Source organism: Sus scrofa, chromosome 13 (genome assembly GCF_054392235.1).
Source record: "Sus scrofa isolate SSC_HxYL_T2T_F1_AM1 chromosome 13, Sscrofa_HxYL_maternal_Yorkshire_Landrace_v2.0, whole genome shotgun sequence".
NCBI classification, from domain to species: domain Eukaryota; kingdom Metazoa; phylum Chordata; class Mammalia; order Artiodactyla; family Suidae; genus Sus; species Sus scrofa.
In genome coordinates this window covers 76,508,420-76,523,743 of record NC_139395.1, presented here as the reverse complement: position 1 = coordinate 76,523,743, position 15,324 = coordinate 76,508,420, and the positions used below count along the sequence as shown (strand labels likewise).

General features: G+C 45.3%; 1 protein-coding gene across 4 annotated transcripts in view; it reads right to left on the bottom strand.

Annotated features, from left to right (window-relative positions):
• Positions 1 to 260: 260 nt before the first annotated feature.
• Positions 261 to 15,324, bottom strand: part of EDEM1 (ER degradation enhancing alpha-mannosidase like protein 1) — a 28,557-nt gene continuing 13,493 nt past the window's right edge. For all 4 annotated transcript variants that reach the window (XM_021069285.2, XM_021069286.2, XM_084989225.1 and 1 more), the window contains 7 exons: positions 13,803 to 13,977; positions 12,205 to 12,325; positions 11,562 to 11,732; positions 9,415 to 9,488; positions 8,540 to 8,636; positions 6,420 to 6,623; positions 261 to 4,121 (listed from right to left, as the gene is read on the bottom strand). In XM_021069285.2, the coding sequence (XP_020924944.2) occupies positions 4,032 to 4,121; positions 6,420 to 6,623; positions 8,540 to 8,636; positions 9,415 to 9,488; positions 11,562 to 11,732; positions 12,205 to 12,325; positions 13,803 to 13,977 (932 nt within the window). In that variant the 3' untranslated portion in view covers positions 261 to 4,031. The remainder of the gene's footprint in view (positions 4,122 to 6,419; positions 6,624 to 8,539; positions 8,637 to 9,414; positions 9,489 to 11,561; positions 11,733 to 12,204; positions 12,326 to 13,802; positions 13,978 to 15,324) is intronic.

The following is a 15,324-nucleotide window of genomic DNA, read 5'->3' as shown; positions in this document are numbered from 1 at the left end:
GAATCAGAGCTGCAGCTGCCAGCCTATGCCACATCCACAGCAATACAGGATGTGAAACACCAGACTCTTAACCCACTGATGGAACCAGGGATGGAACCTGCATTCTCATGGGTACTAGCCAGGTTCCTTACCAATGAGTCACAGTAGGAACTCCAACAAAATAAAATTTTTATTCATCTGGTTTACAGTTTTAAAGACTTTGTTCCCTTGTTTGTCCTGTGTGTAATGTGTACATGTGAGTATATAAAGGGGAAACAAAATGACAACTCAAAAGAATCTTTTAATAAAAATTACTCATAAAAATGCTAATAAATTTCAAAGAGCAAGATATTCCTTAGTACATTTATAAAAGAACATTTGATCCTTTTACAAAAACCTCCCTTTTAATTTAAATACATTTCTTATTTACAGATTAAACATAAAATATCATCTATAGTTGCAAAGCATATTGCACATTACAGAGAGAAGCATTTGTATATTTCAATAGAATTTTCCCCAGAGTTTCCAACTCTAGATTTTTTGTAAAAACAGATTTACCTTTTTTGTGCATAATAAATAAAAATGCAGCTTGTGTTTTGCTTTTTAAAACTAAAACAACATACCTTTAAAAATATTATTTCTCTGCCTCTCAGAAAGAGGGAAGGAGATAACGAATCAGGAAGGTCCACAGGTACTTAACACTTTCACCAGATTCACATCCCAGTTCAATAACCCTGAGCCCTGCAAAACCAGGGGACACACAGCCAAGCCACCCCACCTTCTCACTTTCCTAAGAGTCCCTGCCCTGCAGGGGACAGGCTGGATACCTGGGAATGGAAAAGCAAAGAACTTTCTTAAATGTCCCTGCTCAGCCACCCTGGGGCTAGGGCAAACATCCAGCCTGATCTGTTAACAAGCACTAAATTGGAAATCCACACAAGAGAAAGACCTCTGGCAAAAAAGAATGTTTGATGTTGAGTCTACAAAACCCAGAGCAAAGGATTACAGTTTGCAATCATTTAGTAAACTGAGCTAAGAAAATAGCTAAGAGGGTTATTTTTCTTTGGTGGGGGACCTGTAGGTGGAGGGAAAGAGGGAGGACCCAAACTCAGACCGTTAAAATATACAACTAAACTTATCTGTCTAGGGAGCTGTAGACACCATCCTGGTGCCTAAGTAAAGAGCCAACTACAGAAGTGGTGTGTGCATGTCCCATGATTCACAACCACCTCAAGAACCTGGTGGTTCCCGCACAGAGCGAGTTCTGGCAGAAGATTTGAAAGTTCTGAAGGAAAAGATGAGAAAATGGAAGCTGTTTTTTCATGAAGGCCAGCACAACGAGCAAGTCAGCAAACACTTCCTTTGTCACCTCCTCCTCCAGGAAACAGAATTCCTCGGTCACACCATCTCAGCCAGCAAAGGCTGCCCTGTAATGCTTGGGAAATCTGGGGTGGGAGTTTTCAGCTCCACCCAAGCCTTACCATAAGGCAGCTTTCCACAAAGATTTTGCAAAACCATTTTCACTGTGTCAACCGAATCAGTCTAGATACTAGCTCTGTGTGGGAATACAAGGATGGTGCAGGCTCACAGCAGTTCCAAAGGATGATGTCGGATCAGGATCAGGGTGTTCCTAGGGCAAATCTCCTCTCCTCGGCCCTCCCCTCCCAGATACCTCAGGACACAGAGCACAAGGAACAGCAAACACCTGGCAGGATCTGTCCAGGTGTTGTCATTCTGACCTTCAAAAAGAAATTAAGTTTTGAACATGGCTCAAAGAACCTTCTCTGTAACTAGCATGGGACAGCATTCTGGTATCGAGTAGCACCGTTCACCTAGGCAAGGGAGTCTAGAAGCTCAACAACCAGGATCAGAGTGAGTCACTCGCCCCCAGACTCACAACTGGTACAAGTCCAGTGCCTGAGTCAAGAGGGTCTGAGACGTAATACAAAACATACATCATGTCAGCTGGTAGCCCCTGAGGTGTCTCGGCAGAACAAGAGCCCAGGTCCCTGTTCCAGAGCAAGAGCGGTGGGATGCCTGAGCCCACAGGAGGGGGGAAGGTTGGGATGTGATAACCTAACAGTGTGAGCACAGAAGCTGGAGCAGGAAACCAGGGAAAACCAGGGGTGGGTGCTGCAACAAAGGAAACAGATACACGAAGGGCCCACTTTCTTCCCTGAGGTGCCCCATTCTCCCAAATAGTCCCTCCTCAGTTTACCTGGAGAAAAGGTACAGGGACATTTGTGCATGTGTGTGTATTTAAAATGGGACACTTTGGTTTTACTGAGTCAATGAAAACATTTAAAATATATATAATATTCTCAAAGAAAATTTTCTATTCAGTAGACAAGACAATGTTGATAAACAGAATGCTTCTGAAATAAAAAATAAAATCGAAGCATTTGATTTTTTTTACTTTAAAACAATTGGCACACCAAATATTTAAAAGGCAGAGGTGACACATTACTGAAAATCCCTTTTCTAAAAATCTCAAAGAACTGAATTACATAACTATCTTAAAATCCACTAACACTTAAATTTTCAAGAACAATAAAATTTCTCCCTTTTGATTGAAAATGCAATGGCTTACACAGTACTTCCTTCTAGCTTTAAAAAGACCAAAATAAAATCTTTTGAAGTATGCCAGCAGTGACGGGTACACAACATGACGAGTGAAGTTGGAGGTTTTTAAGAAACATCCTCCCCTTTCTGCTGAGATTCATTTCAACCTCTGACATTACAGGGAAGCCAAGCTCGGAGTTCAAACCTACCTCAGCATTCTATGAGCACTCAGCACAAGTTTAGAGAGACATAGTTCCGTTTTGGCTTAGGAAATAGAACAAAAAATGAAGGAGGCGTTTTAGCACAAGTTTCTCCTTATATATGCTTGCTTAAAATATCAGATTGAAAGGCAAGGAATGGCCAAGGCATTTCCAGAATCTTCCTTATTGATATCCATCCCATTCCCCTTTCACTGTGGTCCCACCACAAAGCAATATAGAACCAGCCTGTCAAAATCCTAGCAGCAGCTGTGACATCCAGTGGCCCAAACCAAAATAGTATAAGGCACTAATCTAAAGCCTGTATTACACAGAAAAGTGGCTCAAGGATGCCAGAAAGTCATCTGATCATTTCTTTCTCCCTGACTTAGCTAATTGGCACTAGACACAGTAAACAAAAACAAAATAATTCTAACCCAAACATGGTCAGAATTAAGAATCCTTGGTTAGTAAATATAAGACAGATGGAAGCTCAGATGATCATGGGTGTTTTTCTCTCCCTAAAAGGCACCTGTTTCTGAAACTGTGGGAGCTCCTCGGGTAAATTCACAGTAAATGTAAAACATCGTCCAAAAGATCTACTTGTTAAGCTCTTAAATGGTGATGTGACAACTTAACAGACTGCCTGTTATACTCTGGTTTCTCTTCAGGTCGTATAAAGCTTTTGCCTTTTTTTTTTAAAGACTGCCTGTTAGAATTCGGATGAAACTGTTTTTCATTAGCAAATAATTTGTAACACTGTGATGATCACTTGGGGCACAAAGGCATAACTGGATGACTTTTCCCAGGTGACCGACGATCCCGGGTGGGGAGCTGGGAGAAACCCCACCTTTCCAATGAAAGAGAGAGGATGACAAATGCAGTAAGTAGGGATGTCAAGTGAACCTCAGGCCCTCTTGCACAGAAATCAATCCATGGACAATCCTCGGGCAGAGAGGTAGCCAGGCTTGGTGATTCCAAAGTCGGGAACTCTAAAGGTCCAGCCAGACGCCCGTCCAAGTTGCTGAGGAACAGCAGCCTGTCCGAAGGAGCTGATTTCCTCATACCTTCTCACCTCAGAGTAAATCCTTAAGACAAACAGGGTGTTTTATTGAACAGAAGAGAAACACTAAAGAATGCAAGAATCTACGTGCTGAGGGGAGGAGCTGGAGAGAATTCCTACAGCATCGTGGACGGCCAGGCTCCCATCCTCCTCCACTTCAGACTGGGTCTCAGCCTATGTTCAGCTGTTTTAGGTCCAGTTTCCAATGAGGCCACACGGGGGAGAGCAGGTCAAATCAAGCCAACCATCTGGTCAATCTGCCGCATGTAGATGCTCTTTAAGGGCAAGGAGTATCTCCTTTCATCAGGAACACGATTGCACTGAAAGAAAACAAAATGAGGGATGGGTTTGAATTCTGAATTAAAAACCCATGTGTTATTCCTCAGGAGACGTGACTGGATGGCATCACCTGGGGTTTCTTAACTGAGGGACTGTCAACACTGTGGGCCTGTCATGTGCGCTGCAGGATGTTAACAGCATCCCTGGGCCTCTCCCACTAGTTGCCACCCGCCCTCCAGCCCCCTGTATAACAACCAAGAGTGTCTCCAGACACCGCCCCGTTCCCCTGAGGACCACCAGTGTAATTTAATTTCCTCATTTTATAGAAATGGAGACCCAGGGAGGCTAAAAGACATGCTCGTGCAAGTGCAGAGTGAGCAGCACTAAAAGCTTCATCCTTCTTGGGGTCCTTAATCCACCCCAAATTGTAAAAACTGCTTTAGCTAGTTGAAAATACCATTGTAATACCATTGTTTCTCTGAGGTTATGGTTCTTTTCACCCACAGCTAAAACCTACATGCTAAGGTGCTTTTTTTTTTTTTTTTTTTTTTTTAATTAAAGGCTTCCCCGCCCCTCTCTTTCAAAGGAAATGTAAGTTTGAGAACCCAACATGCTGTCTGGAAACAGTTTCCACATACACTCATTACATGCTCTGCCCCAAAGAAGCATTTTCCCACTGCTATGTACTTAACTCACTACGTCCCGATCCTCATCTTGGCAAGACCAAGACTGACAGGCCCTTTGGCTGGTCCTGACCCTCCCCCACCTAGCTTTCTGTAGATGCTGTGGTTTCTATCTGGACGTCCTTTCCTGAGAAGTGCCCCTCACCATTCCAGGAGCTACTAAGATACCATCTCTTCAATGAAGCCCTCCCTGTTTTCTAGGCAGACTAAGTCCTCCCTCCTCTGTTTTCAACAGCACATCATACAGTCTCCCACTGGCAGTGGCTATGGGGGAACAAATTTCTGCACTGGGCCCTGAGCTTGTGCAGCACCAGGACCCCTCTGCTGGGCCCACAAGCCCAGGGCCTGGCACAACTGGATCAGGCCTATTAAAGGAACATCTCCTTCAGTTCAAATCCTGGCTCCACCACACAGCTCCATGTGACCTGAACCTCTCTGTACCTCCCTCTTCCCATCTGTGAATTGGGGATATTGAGGGGACCTACCCCTCACAGGGCTGCTGTGAGCAGTGAACACACCCCAGCATTTACAGTGCTCAGCATGTGATAAGCTCTATAAATACATGTTGGCTATGATTATTATTTCTCCTTCTAGTGGCCTTCCCTTTCCTTTCCAATCATGCTCTGTTCACCTAATCTACACTCCACGGCCTGATGGACACTTCAGGGACTTATCTCTGCTCGGGCCTATCAGTTCAGTTCAGAGGCTGATGATGTAGCTCTAGGATGAGACATTAAGGGAAAAATACAGTCTGGGATGAGAGGGCCTGTAACCAAAGTGGCCTAGGGGTGGGCGGCAGGGCTCTTGGCACCTGAGTCTTTTCTGAAGAGAGAGATGGCATCCCAATCCATTGTGAGCAAAGGAGGTTTGAGTCACCTAATGCAGATTTAATATCACCTGATGCAATGTCCACTTCCCGATCCTCACATCCAAACCATCCTGTTAGATTCAAATCAACACAACTACTTGGGACAGCTACAAGAATCAAGGATTTCTGCTCCCAAACCTTCCCCAGCGTGTCCGGGGAATATCCACATATGCTCAGCAAAGCCCCATTTTCAGTGAAACCCAGTACTTCCTGCACTTGGACAGCACACTCATCAAACACCACGATGACTGCCGAATGCCCTTCTTTCCTCTCCAGCCGGGGGGTGATTCTGCCGTTTGCTCCTCTGGAGCCTCTCCATCCTCCTCGCCACCCTGGCCCCAAAGGCTGACAGGATGGGCTCTATCAGTAGGTTCCCTGGCCTCTGGCTTCTAGCAAAGCCAGCTGACGGGAAGCTCGAACAGACCAGAAGAGGGAGAAGGAGCACAGAGTGTCCACTCTGCTGGCTCCCTTCCTACAATCACTGAAGCCAACCCAGAGCAGTGGTTCCTGCCCGGGACCACCCCCTGCCAGTGCCTCTCTGCGGCCGGTGCCTGTGACCACTCCCTCCCTACTGTACCCTTCAGCCGGAAGCTGGTAATGGGCCACTGCTCAGTGGTTTCCTTACATCCTGATGACACCTACAGAAATGGCCTCTTCCTGAAACTCTTCTCACATTTCCCCATCTGAGTGCACCATGGATACTCTACCAGGAAACTCTGGATGAAATTGTGATTAGTAGTATTTTCTCTTCCTCCACATGCAAACCACTCCTGGAAAAAGCAACTCACATTGGAGCTGGAGTTGATGACTTTCAGTTCGTGAGATTTAGGCCTGTGCACAGACTTTTCCACTTGGTCCTGCCCTCCCTCTTCAGAAAAGAACTCCTTCCAGGGTGATTCCCGAAGATGTTCATCCACAGATACAATATGTCCCTCAGTTGTAAACATGTATCTGGTTCCAGATTTGTGTACTGGATTCTCCTCATCAAAGAGCTAGAGGAAGAAATGGGAAAGAAGATTCAATTGTAGCATGTTTAAAACTAACCCCCAGGGGTGAGTCCCAGACCTCTTAGCAAGAAGCATCTGCTCCCTCTCAGGCTAAGCCTGGCTGCAGGGCAGGATCACCAGCTGTGTGAAAACGCAGATGCTAGCACTTCCCTGACCCTGCCTAGACCTAGAGATTCAGAAAGCCCGGGACTGAGACCCAAGTGCCACTAGCCTGTAAACACCGTGGACAGTCCCCCCTCACTCTCCTGAGAGTTCCCAAGCTGCAATTCACCTCAAACACACCTAAGCCCTAAATTGTAAAATGTTGGGAGGAAGGAGGTACATGGTCCCCAGGGCCTAGCACAGAGCCTGACACACATGCCACCATCAGGTTCATTCCTGTGGGGGCTCTGCTGGCAAAAGGGCACCCAAGGCAGTCCTTTCCTTCAAGAGTGGGTGTGGGGAGGAGGAGGGTACAACAGAGGCATCTAGAAAGAACACCTGACCCAGGAGGGGACAGGTAGGTGTGGAGAGAAGGTAGGTGTTCAGTGAATGATGAATGAGGCAAAACTTAGAAAAAGAACTCTTAGAGATAGATGGAAGAAACTTTACAGTCACCTCAAGTATGTTAAAGATGAGGAAAAACAGACTCAGCCCAGCATGTCTGTGTTTACACAGCAAGGGTTCCTCACCTGCCCCAGACCCTGAGCTCTTTCCTCTGGAGCACCCTGCAGGGACTCTTTCATTCACTCTAGAACTTGCCTGTGAACATCCCAGACACGAACAAACCAAGAGATGCTGGAAAGGGATGCCTGCCAGTCTTTGGGCAGCTGGTCTGAGCCCACCTACTGAGCCATGTGTGAGACCTCCGCTCACCATGGAACCTAGCAGCAGGACAGGTGACGCCCCGCCCCCCACCCCCACTAAACCCTGAGGCCAGCCAGTGAGCACGCCTCCTCTGCTGTCCACCATGAAGCGTGAGGCCAGCAGCAGCAGCAGCATCTTCTTAAAGGATTAGATATATGTTTCCAAAACCTGGCTTTGACACAATCATTTGAGCAACTTGTCAAAATAATGGATTCCTGAGCCTGCTTCTAAAGAGTCTGATTCAACATGGCTATAATCTTCACTGGGTGATTTGGATCCAGCCACCCCCAGGCCTGGGAAACTGTCGCTAGTGATGGCTATCTTTGGATCAGCCCAAATTCTCCACATTATTTCCCCACCAGAAAATCCTGACCCTCTGTGCCTTGAGAAAGTATCCCCTCATGTGCAGCCACACTAAGCACTACCAGAGGGGAAGAGCACAGCCTCATGCACTGGTGCAGACCCCACGTGGCCTATGGAACTTTGATGTGGAAATGGAACTGGACAAAGACCCAGGACTGGGCATAGGGCTCAGGTCTGCCATGCAGTCACCCCGAGAACCCATGAAGGTTGCCTGACCTCTCCACATAGATGGTAGTTCCCATGAACACTGGTTAGATGGTCCCAAAGGTTCCTTCCAGGTCCAAAAATTTACTCTCTCCCCAAACACATGTGGATGTTTTTGGACAGAAAGCCAGGTGGGATGTGGGGTTCAGGTGAGAGCACAAAGGAGGTAAGAGATAAGGTGCTGCTGTCTTCCTCTGAGAAGCTGCCCCAAGCACCTCACTAATGTGGGTCCTCTGGGAACTGTTACCAGTATGTCATACAACATGTAACTGTAAGTTTCTCTACATGCACTTGGCAAAGCACGAGGCCCCATGAGGCTGGAAACCATGGAGGAGATAGCAATACACCTTTGCTCTGAGAGTGCTATGTCTCTGCACAAGGTCCAGTCCAAGGGCCCAGGAAGTTATGTCGGATGAAAGGCAGAAGGAAGTTCTGGCTTTCAACAGTACCACTGGCAGTACTCTGGAGTGACCCTACAGCACACATACCAGATACAAATATTTGCAGGTCTCACTGAGAAAGAAGCTCTCCATCCGGTCCTCCTTGGATTTGTCGATGACGTGATGCAATGTAGCATACCCACACCTGCAAGACAACTGTCCAGTGAGCCTTGCCTCTGCTCCTCTCCACCTGCTTGTTAATTTAAGAAGCTGAGCAGTCTACTAATAGAATAACCAAATACCACATGAAAAACTAATTACAGCAGGTTTAAGGGCTGTCTTTTTTAGCCTAGATTGCCTACAAATTCATTAAAAAGTGGTGTGGCTGCCAAATCATCACATTAATGATAGGAGAAGGGGGTGAGGAGTGGAGAGTATTTGCCAAAAACGTAACACAACACCAAGAAAATGACTGGTAGCAAATTCAAACTGAATGATTTAAATTTTATGTCCCAATACTTGTAAATGGACTTACCATATATGGATAGTCGAAAATAGTATTTTGTAGGAAAGTACTTACAATATTATTCTAGGTGAAAAAAGTAGGTGACAAAACTGAAATATGAAGTTTTTTATATATACATACATTATACACACACACACATGAATATATCAAAAAGTATAAGCCTATGTACTTAAATGCTGATTGTGATTCTCTCTGCACATGGAAATACATTACTTAAAAAGAACCATATAATCTGCAAGAACCTTACAGGGATAACAGTGAAAAACATTTTTCTTTTTTGGTTCCCACTATAATGGAAAGGTTCTACTACACCAAAAACAAGTGATTTCCCTACAAAATTAACATTAATGACCTGCTGTAGAAATTAAAATGCAAAATAGAACAACATTTCCCTAGAACAACTCAAAATAAGTCAAAGGTGGCCAAGAGAAAAAAGGAAGGAACTTAGAAAACTAACTTGGCTTTTGTGTACTTTTCCAGACTCTGCAGAATATCCATTCCTACGTGGAGGTAGAAGGGATTCTTGGTTGCCTAGAGAGAACATGAGAGAATGTGATCCAGCAAGGGCCTGGAAAACACACCATCAGCAAACATAGTGGTGACTGCAGGAATTTCCTGAAGAGATGAGTCACTGGCCAAGGGAAGGCACAGACTGGTTCACTTCATCGTGAAAGGTGGCGAATGTTAAAGGACCAAGGCGCTCACTAGGTTCACTTCAAAGTGCACCTTCAATCTATTTAATAGAGACCAAAACATGCTCCAGGGTAACAAGACACCCCATCTTTGGCTCTCCTGAGGCCCACCCCAATCAAAAATGAAACAGTGCCTCACTGACAGTCCCATATCTGAGAACAAACCCAGCCTCTATCTTGCCTCAGAGCGCTAGAAACTTAAGCTTCAGGCACAGAGAAACAGGACTCTGCACCATTCCACCTACAGCTTATGAAGCAGGGCTAGGAAACAAGACTACTCTCAAAAGACCTGAAGAGGCCTCCACAAGCTTTGCTCTAATTGCCCCAAGAACTCAGTAACTAGGGTATTTCCTCTTCTGTCACATGCTCATAGATTGCTTTGTGAGGGGAAAAAAATTTCTCTGGGAAGATGAGACTTTTACCCCAAAACAGTCTGAAAGTCAGGGATCATCTACAATTTGTACCCAGTTCCAACCTGCAGCAGCAAAAGCAAAGGCCCACAAGGTTAGCTGTCTTTGGATTAAGCGAACAGAGTGGCTTCAGAAGGCAAAGATAGAAAGCCAAAGATTTTTCTGGATTCTAAGAAAACAGTCAATGTGAGGAAGAAGCTGCAAGAGGAAAGATGTAGCAAGAGATACAGAGGCATAAACCCAAAGGCAGGAGTCCCGATGGTGGTGCGGCGGAAATCAATCTCACTAGGATCCATGAGGATGCGCGTTCAATCCCTGGCCTCACTCAGTGGTTAAGGAACTGGTGTTGCCGTGAGCTGTGGTGTAGGTCACAGACATGGCTTGGATCCTGTGTTGCTGTGGCTGTGATATAGGCCGGCAGGTGTAGCTCCAATTCAACCCCTAGCCAGGGAGCTTCCATATGCCTCAGGTGCAGCCCTTAAAAAAAAAAGAAAGAAAGAAGAAACTCAAAGGCAACAGACACAAGTTTCAGAGGAGAACTTGGGCAGCAGCAGCACATCCTCCTCAGAGCATAAGTGGCCTGACTCTATGCTGAGCTCAGGGAGGCCGAGGCCATCTCCTCCCACTCCTGAGAGGCTACCTAAAACTCACAAGGTCTTTCTTTAAGCATGGGGTCAACCAGCATTTTTGTAAGATTTCTCCCCATTTCAGAAGCAGATGTCAGAGGTTCAATATTAAAAAATGATTAAATAAATCTATATTACAGTACTAATCTTACTACCAGAGATCATAAAAATAAGCTTGCCCACTATACACACCTGTTGCAGGTCTGCTGAGTGCATGCAGGGCCTGCATATTGCAAAGCGAGCAGCTCCTGCCGAGGTATCTGTGAATGGCTGACAGCTTTTGGTATGGATGCATGTATAAATAACTGCCTTAAACTGTGGGAGAGAGGACTTCTCACAGTTCAAGTGAGATTCCCTCTGGCATTCAAGTAATTTCACAAAAAATGAACACTAAATTTTTTTTTTTTTAAGAACCAAACAAAAATAGATGTTCAGACGAAACCCAGATGATTCCCTTTCCAACTAAGAAAAAGAACTTTTTTGTCTGAATAATTTACACAGACCAAGGTCCCATAGCACACGAGTACAAAAAAAAACCATCCCCAAAGAGTTCTTTGGTCAAATAAACTTTGGAAGACAGTGAATACCAAATCCTCCTCTTAGCTGTTTAAGGATATGAGAAACAAGCCCTCCAGTAAAGATACGATTTGGCTTTGCAGGATGTAGCTTAAAAACATACATGATGACAGATACCTTCCCCCGTCCTGTGGAACTGTGATGGCCACTCGGCACTAATGAGACTCTGAGCAGGCGATGGCTCCAATAGTGTCACTGTGAAACAGCACAATTCCCCACTGGGCAGCAATTGTGCTAAGAACCAACTACTACAGGTCTCCCCAATACTTAAACTCACACAACTTTAGCCAATTCTAGTACCTGGTATAGGAGATAAGTAGACTCCACCAGCTCTGGTCTCAGCGGGTAGAAAAGCACGTCAGGGGCCTGCAGCTGCCAGTTGTACCTCTCGGGGAGGGCCCCGTAGCGCTTCCATATGGCATAGTAAAAGGCATGCAGGCAGATGGCATCTTCCACATCGCCTATCAGAACCTAAGGAGAAGCGTGGTCACCAGGCTAAGATACTTTTCTCAGAATATTGAGACCTGACACAGAGGCCCTGGGCTGCCCCCTCTACCCACCGTTTATCTGACCCACCAACATGACTGGAGATGAAACCAACCCAAAAGTTGCATCCCAGACAGACACCACCCCTCTTCCCCCAATCTGGCCATCAATGCCAAATTCATCTGAACTGCACAGAACAGGAGGTTCAGTGTATCCATAGACAAAGTCGGGCAACTGATAGATGGATCAGCCAAAAATCACACATAGTCACTTTCTGAGCATGGCTTTGCACATATTTATGGAGTAATTTTCAAAAGGAACAATGGTGATATATTATGCTATTAACATCCCAAATCAGAAGGAGCCAGAAAATGTTCTGGTAGCATAAAAAGAAAAGGAGGGCAGGGGAGCCTTTTCTAATGACTGCTTTTTCTCAGCAAATGTGATTGCAAAATACCTGCAGTCCGGGGAAGAAGGCCTGCAGAGAGTCAATCCATGTGTTCATCAGCTGCCCACTGAACATGTTCACATTGACGTAGAGTGGCGGGTCCCCTTCTCCTTCATTACAGGCTTCCCGACTGAGGATCCAAGCAGAGCCAAACAGAGACATCAAAGGGAAAGAAGACCCACACCCACAACAGAATTCCAGCTCCGTCCCTCCAGCAGCCTCTGGCAGTCTCACGTAAATGGAATCAACATTAACCTTTTCTCCTCACTCTTTAAACCTTTGGAGACAGACTGCCTCTACCAGTCACTATGAGACTCTAGCATAAAGAGGACATCTACCATGGAATAAAAGTTCTAAACTCAGCCATGGCAACACCAGGAATTCACTGCATTTTGCAGAAAGCACTTTAACACTCAGGCTTGAAAATACTTCCACATAATTTGGTATACAGCACAGGCCAGATTTGACCTAAGTAAGGAAACCTGGCTATTTCTGCACCCCCAAAAAAAGTCTCTTCTTTAATAAAACCCTGCACCTTGGGCCTGGAGGAACACAATAGAGCAAGATGCTCAGGTATTACTATTCAATTTATATTGGGGCTTTAAGAAGAATAAAGAACTGAACTCTGGCCAAGGAGCCTCTTACTAAAAACACAGCACTTGCATGAGTGAAGGTGGAAATGGTTCCAAGACAATCTTACCATGCAGGCAATTAAGTAGCTGTCACTTGCATCAGCAAAGAAATATACACAGGTACACAAGAGAAGACCCAGGGAAGAGAGAGGGGGAATCAGGATAGAAACCACTGCAGCTTCGAAGGGCAGCTGATTGCAAATGGACAAGCAGCAAATAATGCTGTTTTAAATAAATCAGAGGAGGGAAATGTGGTAATTGTCCTTTCTCTCATCAAGTATAAAGGCTAATCAAAACAGTTCTTTGGGAAGTGAAAAGAACCCAAATAACTGTGCTATATCACAGCTGTATCTGCAAAGCCCCATGGTGAAACAAAGGGATGTGTCACTTCTTGTGGCAGTCAGTCTCCAGGTGGCCCCCAGTGACCCCTGCCTCCTGGCTGTCACATCCTTATCAGTCCCCTCCCATACCACATCAGCCTTGGTCTATGTGACCAAAGTCAGGCAGAAGTGGTGTTTGTTATTCTGAGACTAGGGCATTCATTCTGACCTCTCTCTCAGATTGCTCATTCTGGGGAAGCCAGATGCCTACAGAGGCCCACATGGCACAGAACTGAGACCTCCAGCCTCCAGCCAAGCCTGGAAGGGGACCATCCTGCCCCAACTGAGCTGTGACATGGCTGCGGCCCCCATCAGTAGCTGTGGACAACCTCAAGAGAGACCCTGCTCCTGGTTTCCACTCAGAAACTGGGTGTTAAGCCAGTTTTAAGCCACTACATCCAGAGTAATTTGTTAGGCAGCAGTAAGTAGCTAATATACCTCTTCACCCCTAAATGCCCAACAAACAACTAGGAGGCGGTAAAATGAAAAAAGAGACCAAGAGACCCTGTGAATTTATGTTGAGAAAAATATGAACATTTCATGGTACATTCTATTTTCTTTGCAGGGCAATAAAAGAGATGTTGAGGAAGCATACCCTCTTCTTAAGTAGTTCTGAATACTCTGATATGCAGCATTAAACATTTCTAGATCTTCTTTTTCTCCAAAGAGAATGTAAGATTTCAAGAGGTATTCATAGAAGGAGTCCAGTCCGGCACCCAAGCCACTCTGCTTTCCAACCCAATGGCCCGTCTGAATGTTGACAACATTGCCTGTGAAAACAAGCAAAGCTCCTCAGGTCCCAGTCAGGGGGCATCTGGGACTGGGGGAATAGGGAAGCGGAGAAGTGGAGGCCTCTTCTACTTCAGCCTCAGTGCTCCTCAGCACCTTTGTCCCTCACAGGGAAGAAGAGAAAGACTGACTGAGTGGCCCTCACAACTGGGATCAGTCCTATCAGCACCCTGAACAGTCAGGAGATCTTTTGAAATATACAGTGTTTAACCACTGACACAAAAATGGGGAAAACACTGAATTCAAAAGAAAAACCCGTCTGTCTGCCATTGTGCTTTTCCAGATACCCAATGCGTTTCAAAATCCAGGAGTGTTGTTCCTCAGAGAATTATGAACCACATGATTTGTATTATGTATAAAATGGAAAAAAAAAAGAGAGAGAAACAATCCAAAAGTCCAACATCAGAAGAAGAGTTAATGGACTGTCATGTAGATTTTTAAAGACACTAGCTATGAAAACAAGATAACAATTTGAAACACCTTCGTGACTTGCCAAACATTAAGGCAGAATAAAATATTTATATTATAATTTGAAAGGTTACAAAAGATGCAAACACCAGGCTGCAAGGGCTTATGGAAATTTTAAAGTTGACAATTTGGGGTGATATTGATGATGGGGTGACCAATGGGGCAACTATTTTATTCCCACTGTTATTGATAAATACAATTTTGTAAACAAATTTAAGAACTTAAGGAATAATCAAAAATCACTTTTAGAAGTTCTCGTCATGGTGCAGTGGAAACAAATCCGATTAGGAACCATGAGGTTGCAGTTTCAACCCCTGGTCTCACTCAATGGGTTAAGGATCCAGTGTTGCCTTGAGCTGTGGTAAAGGTGGCAGATGCGGCTCAGATCTGGCATTGCTGTGGCTGTGGTTGTGGCGTAGGCTGGTGGCTATAGCTCCAATTGGAACCCTAGCCTGGAAACCTCCACATGCCGCAGGTGCGGCCCTAAAAAGACCAAAGACAGAAAAAAAAAAGATCACTTTTAAAAAGCAGTGCTTTTGCAATGACATTCTATGTCTCCAAGGCCAGCAATCCAGTTCCCATGAAATGGGGAAAAAGTTTTTTTTCAATGTAAGACAAACAAGAGGCAAAATCTATTTTAAAATAACATCTGAGGAGGTCCCAACATGGCTCAGTAGAAACGAATCTGACTAGTAGTATCCATGAGGACGCAGGTTCAATCCCTGGCCTTGCTCAGTGGGTTAAGGATCTGGCTTTGCCATGAGCTGTGGTATAGGTTGCAGATGTGGCTTGGATGTGGCGTGGCTGTGGCTGTGGCTGTGGCTAGGCCAGCAACAACAGCTCTGATTCAACCCCTAGCC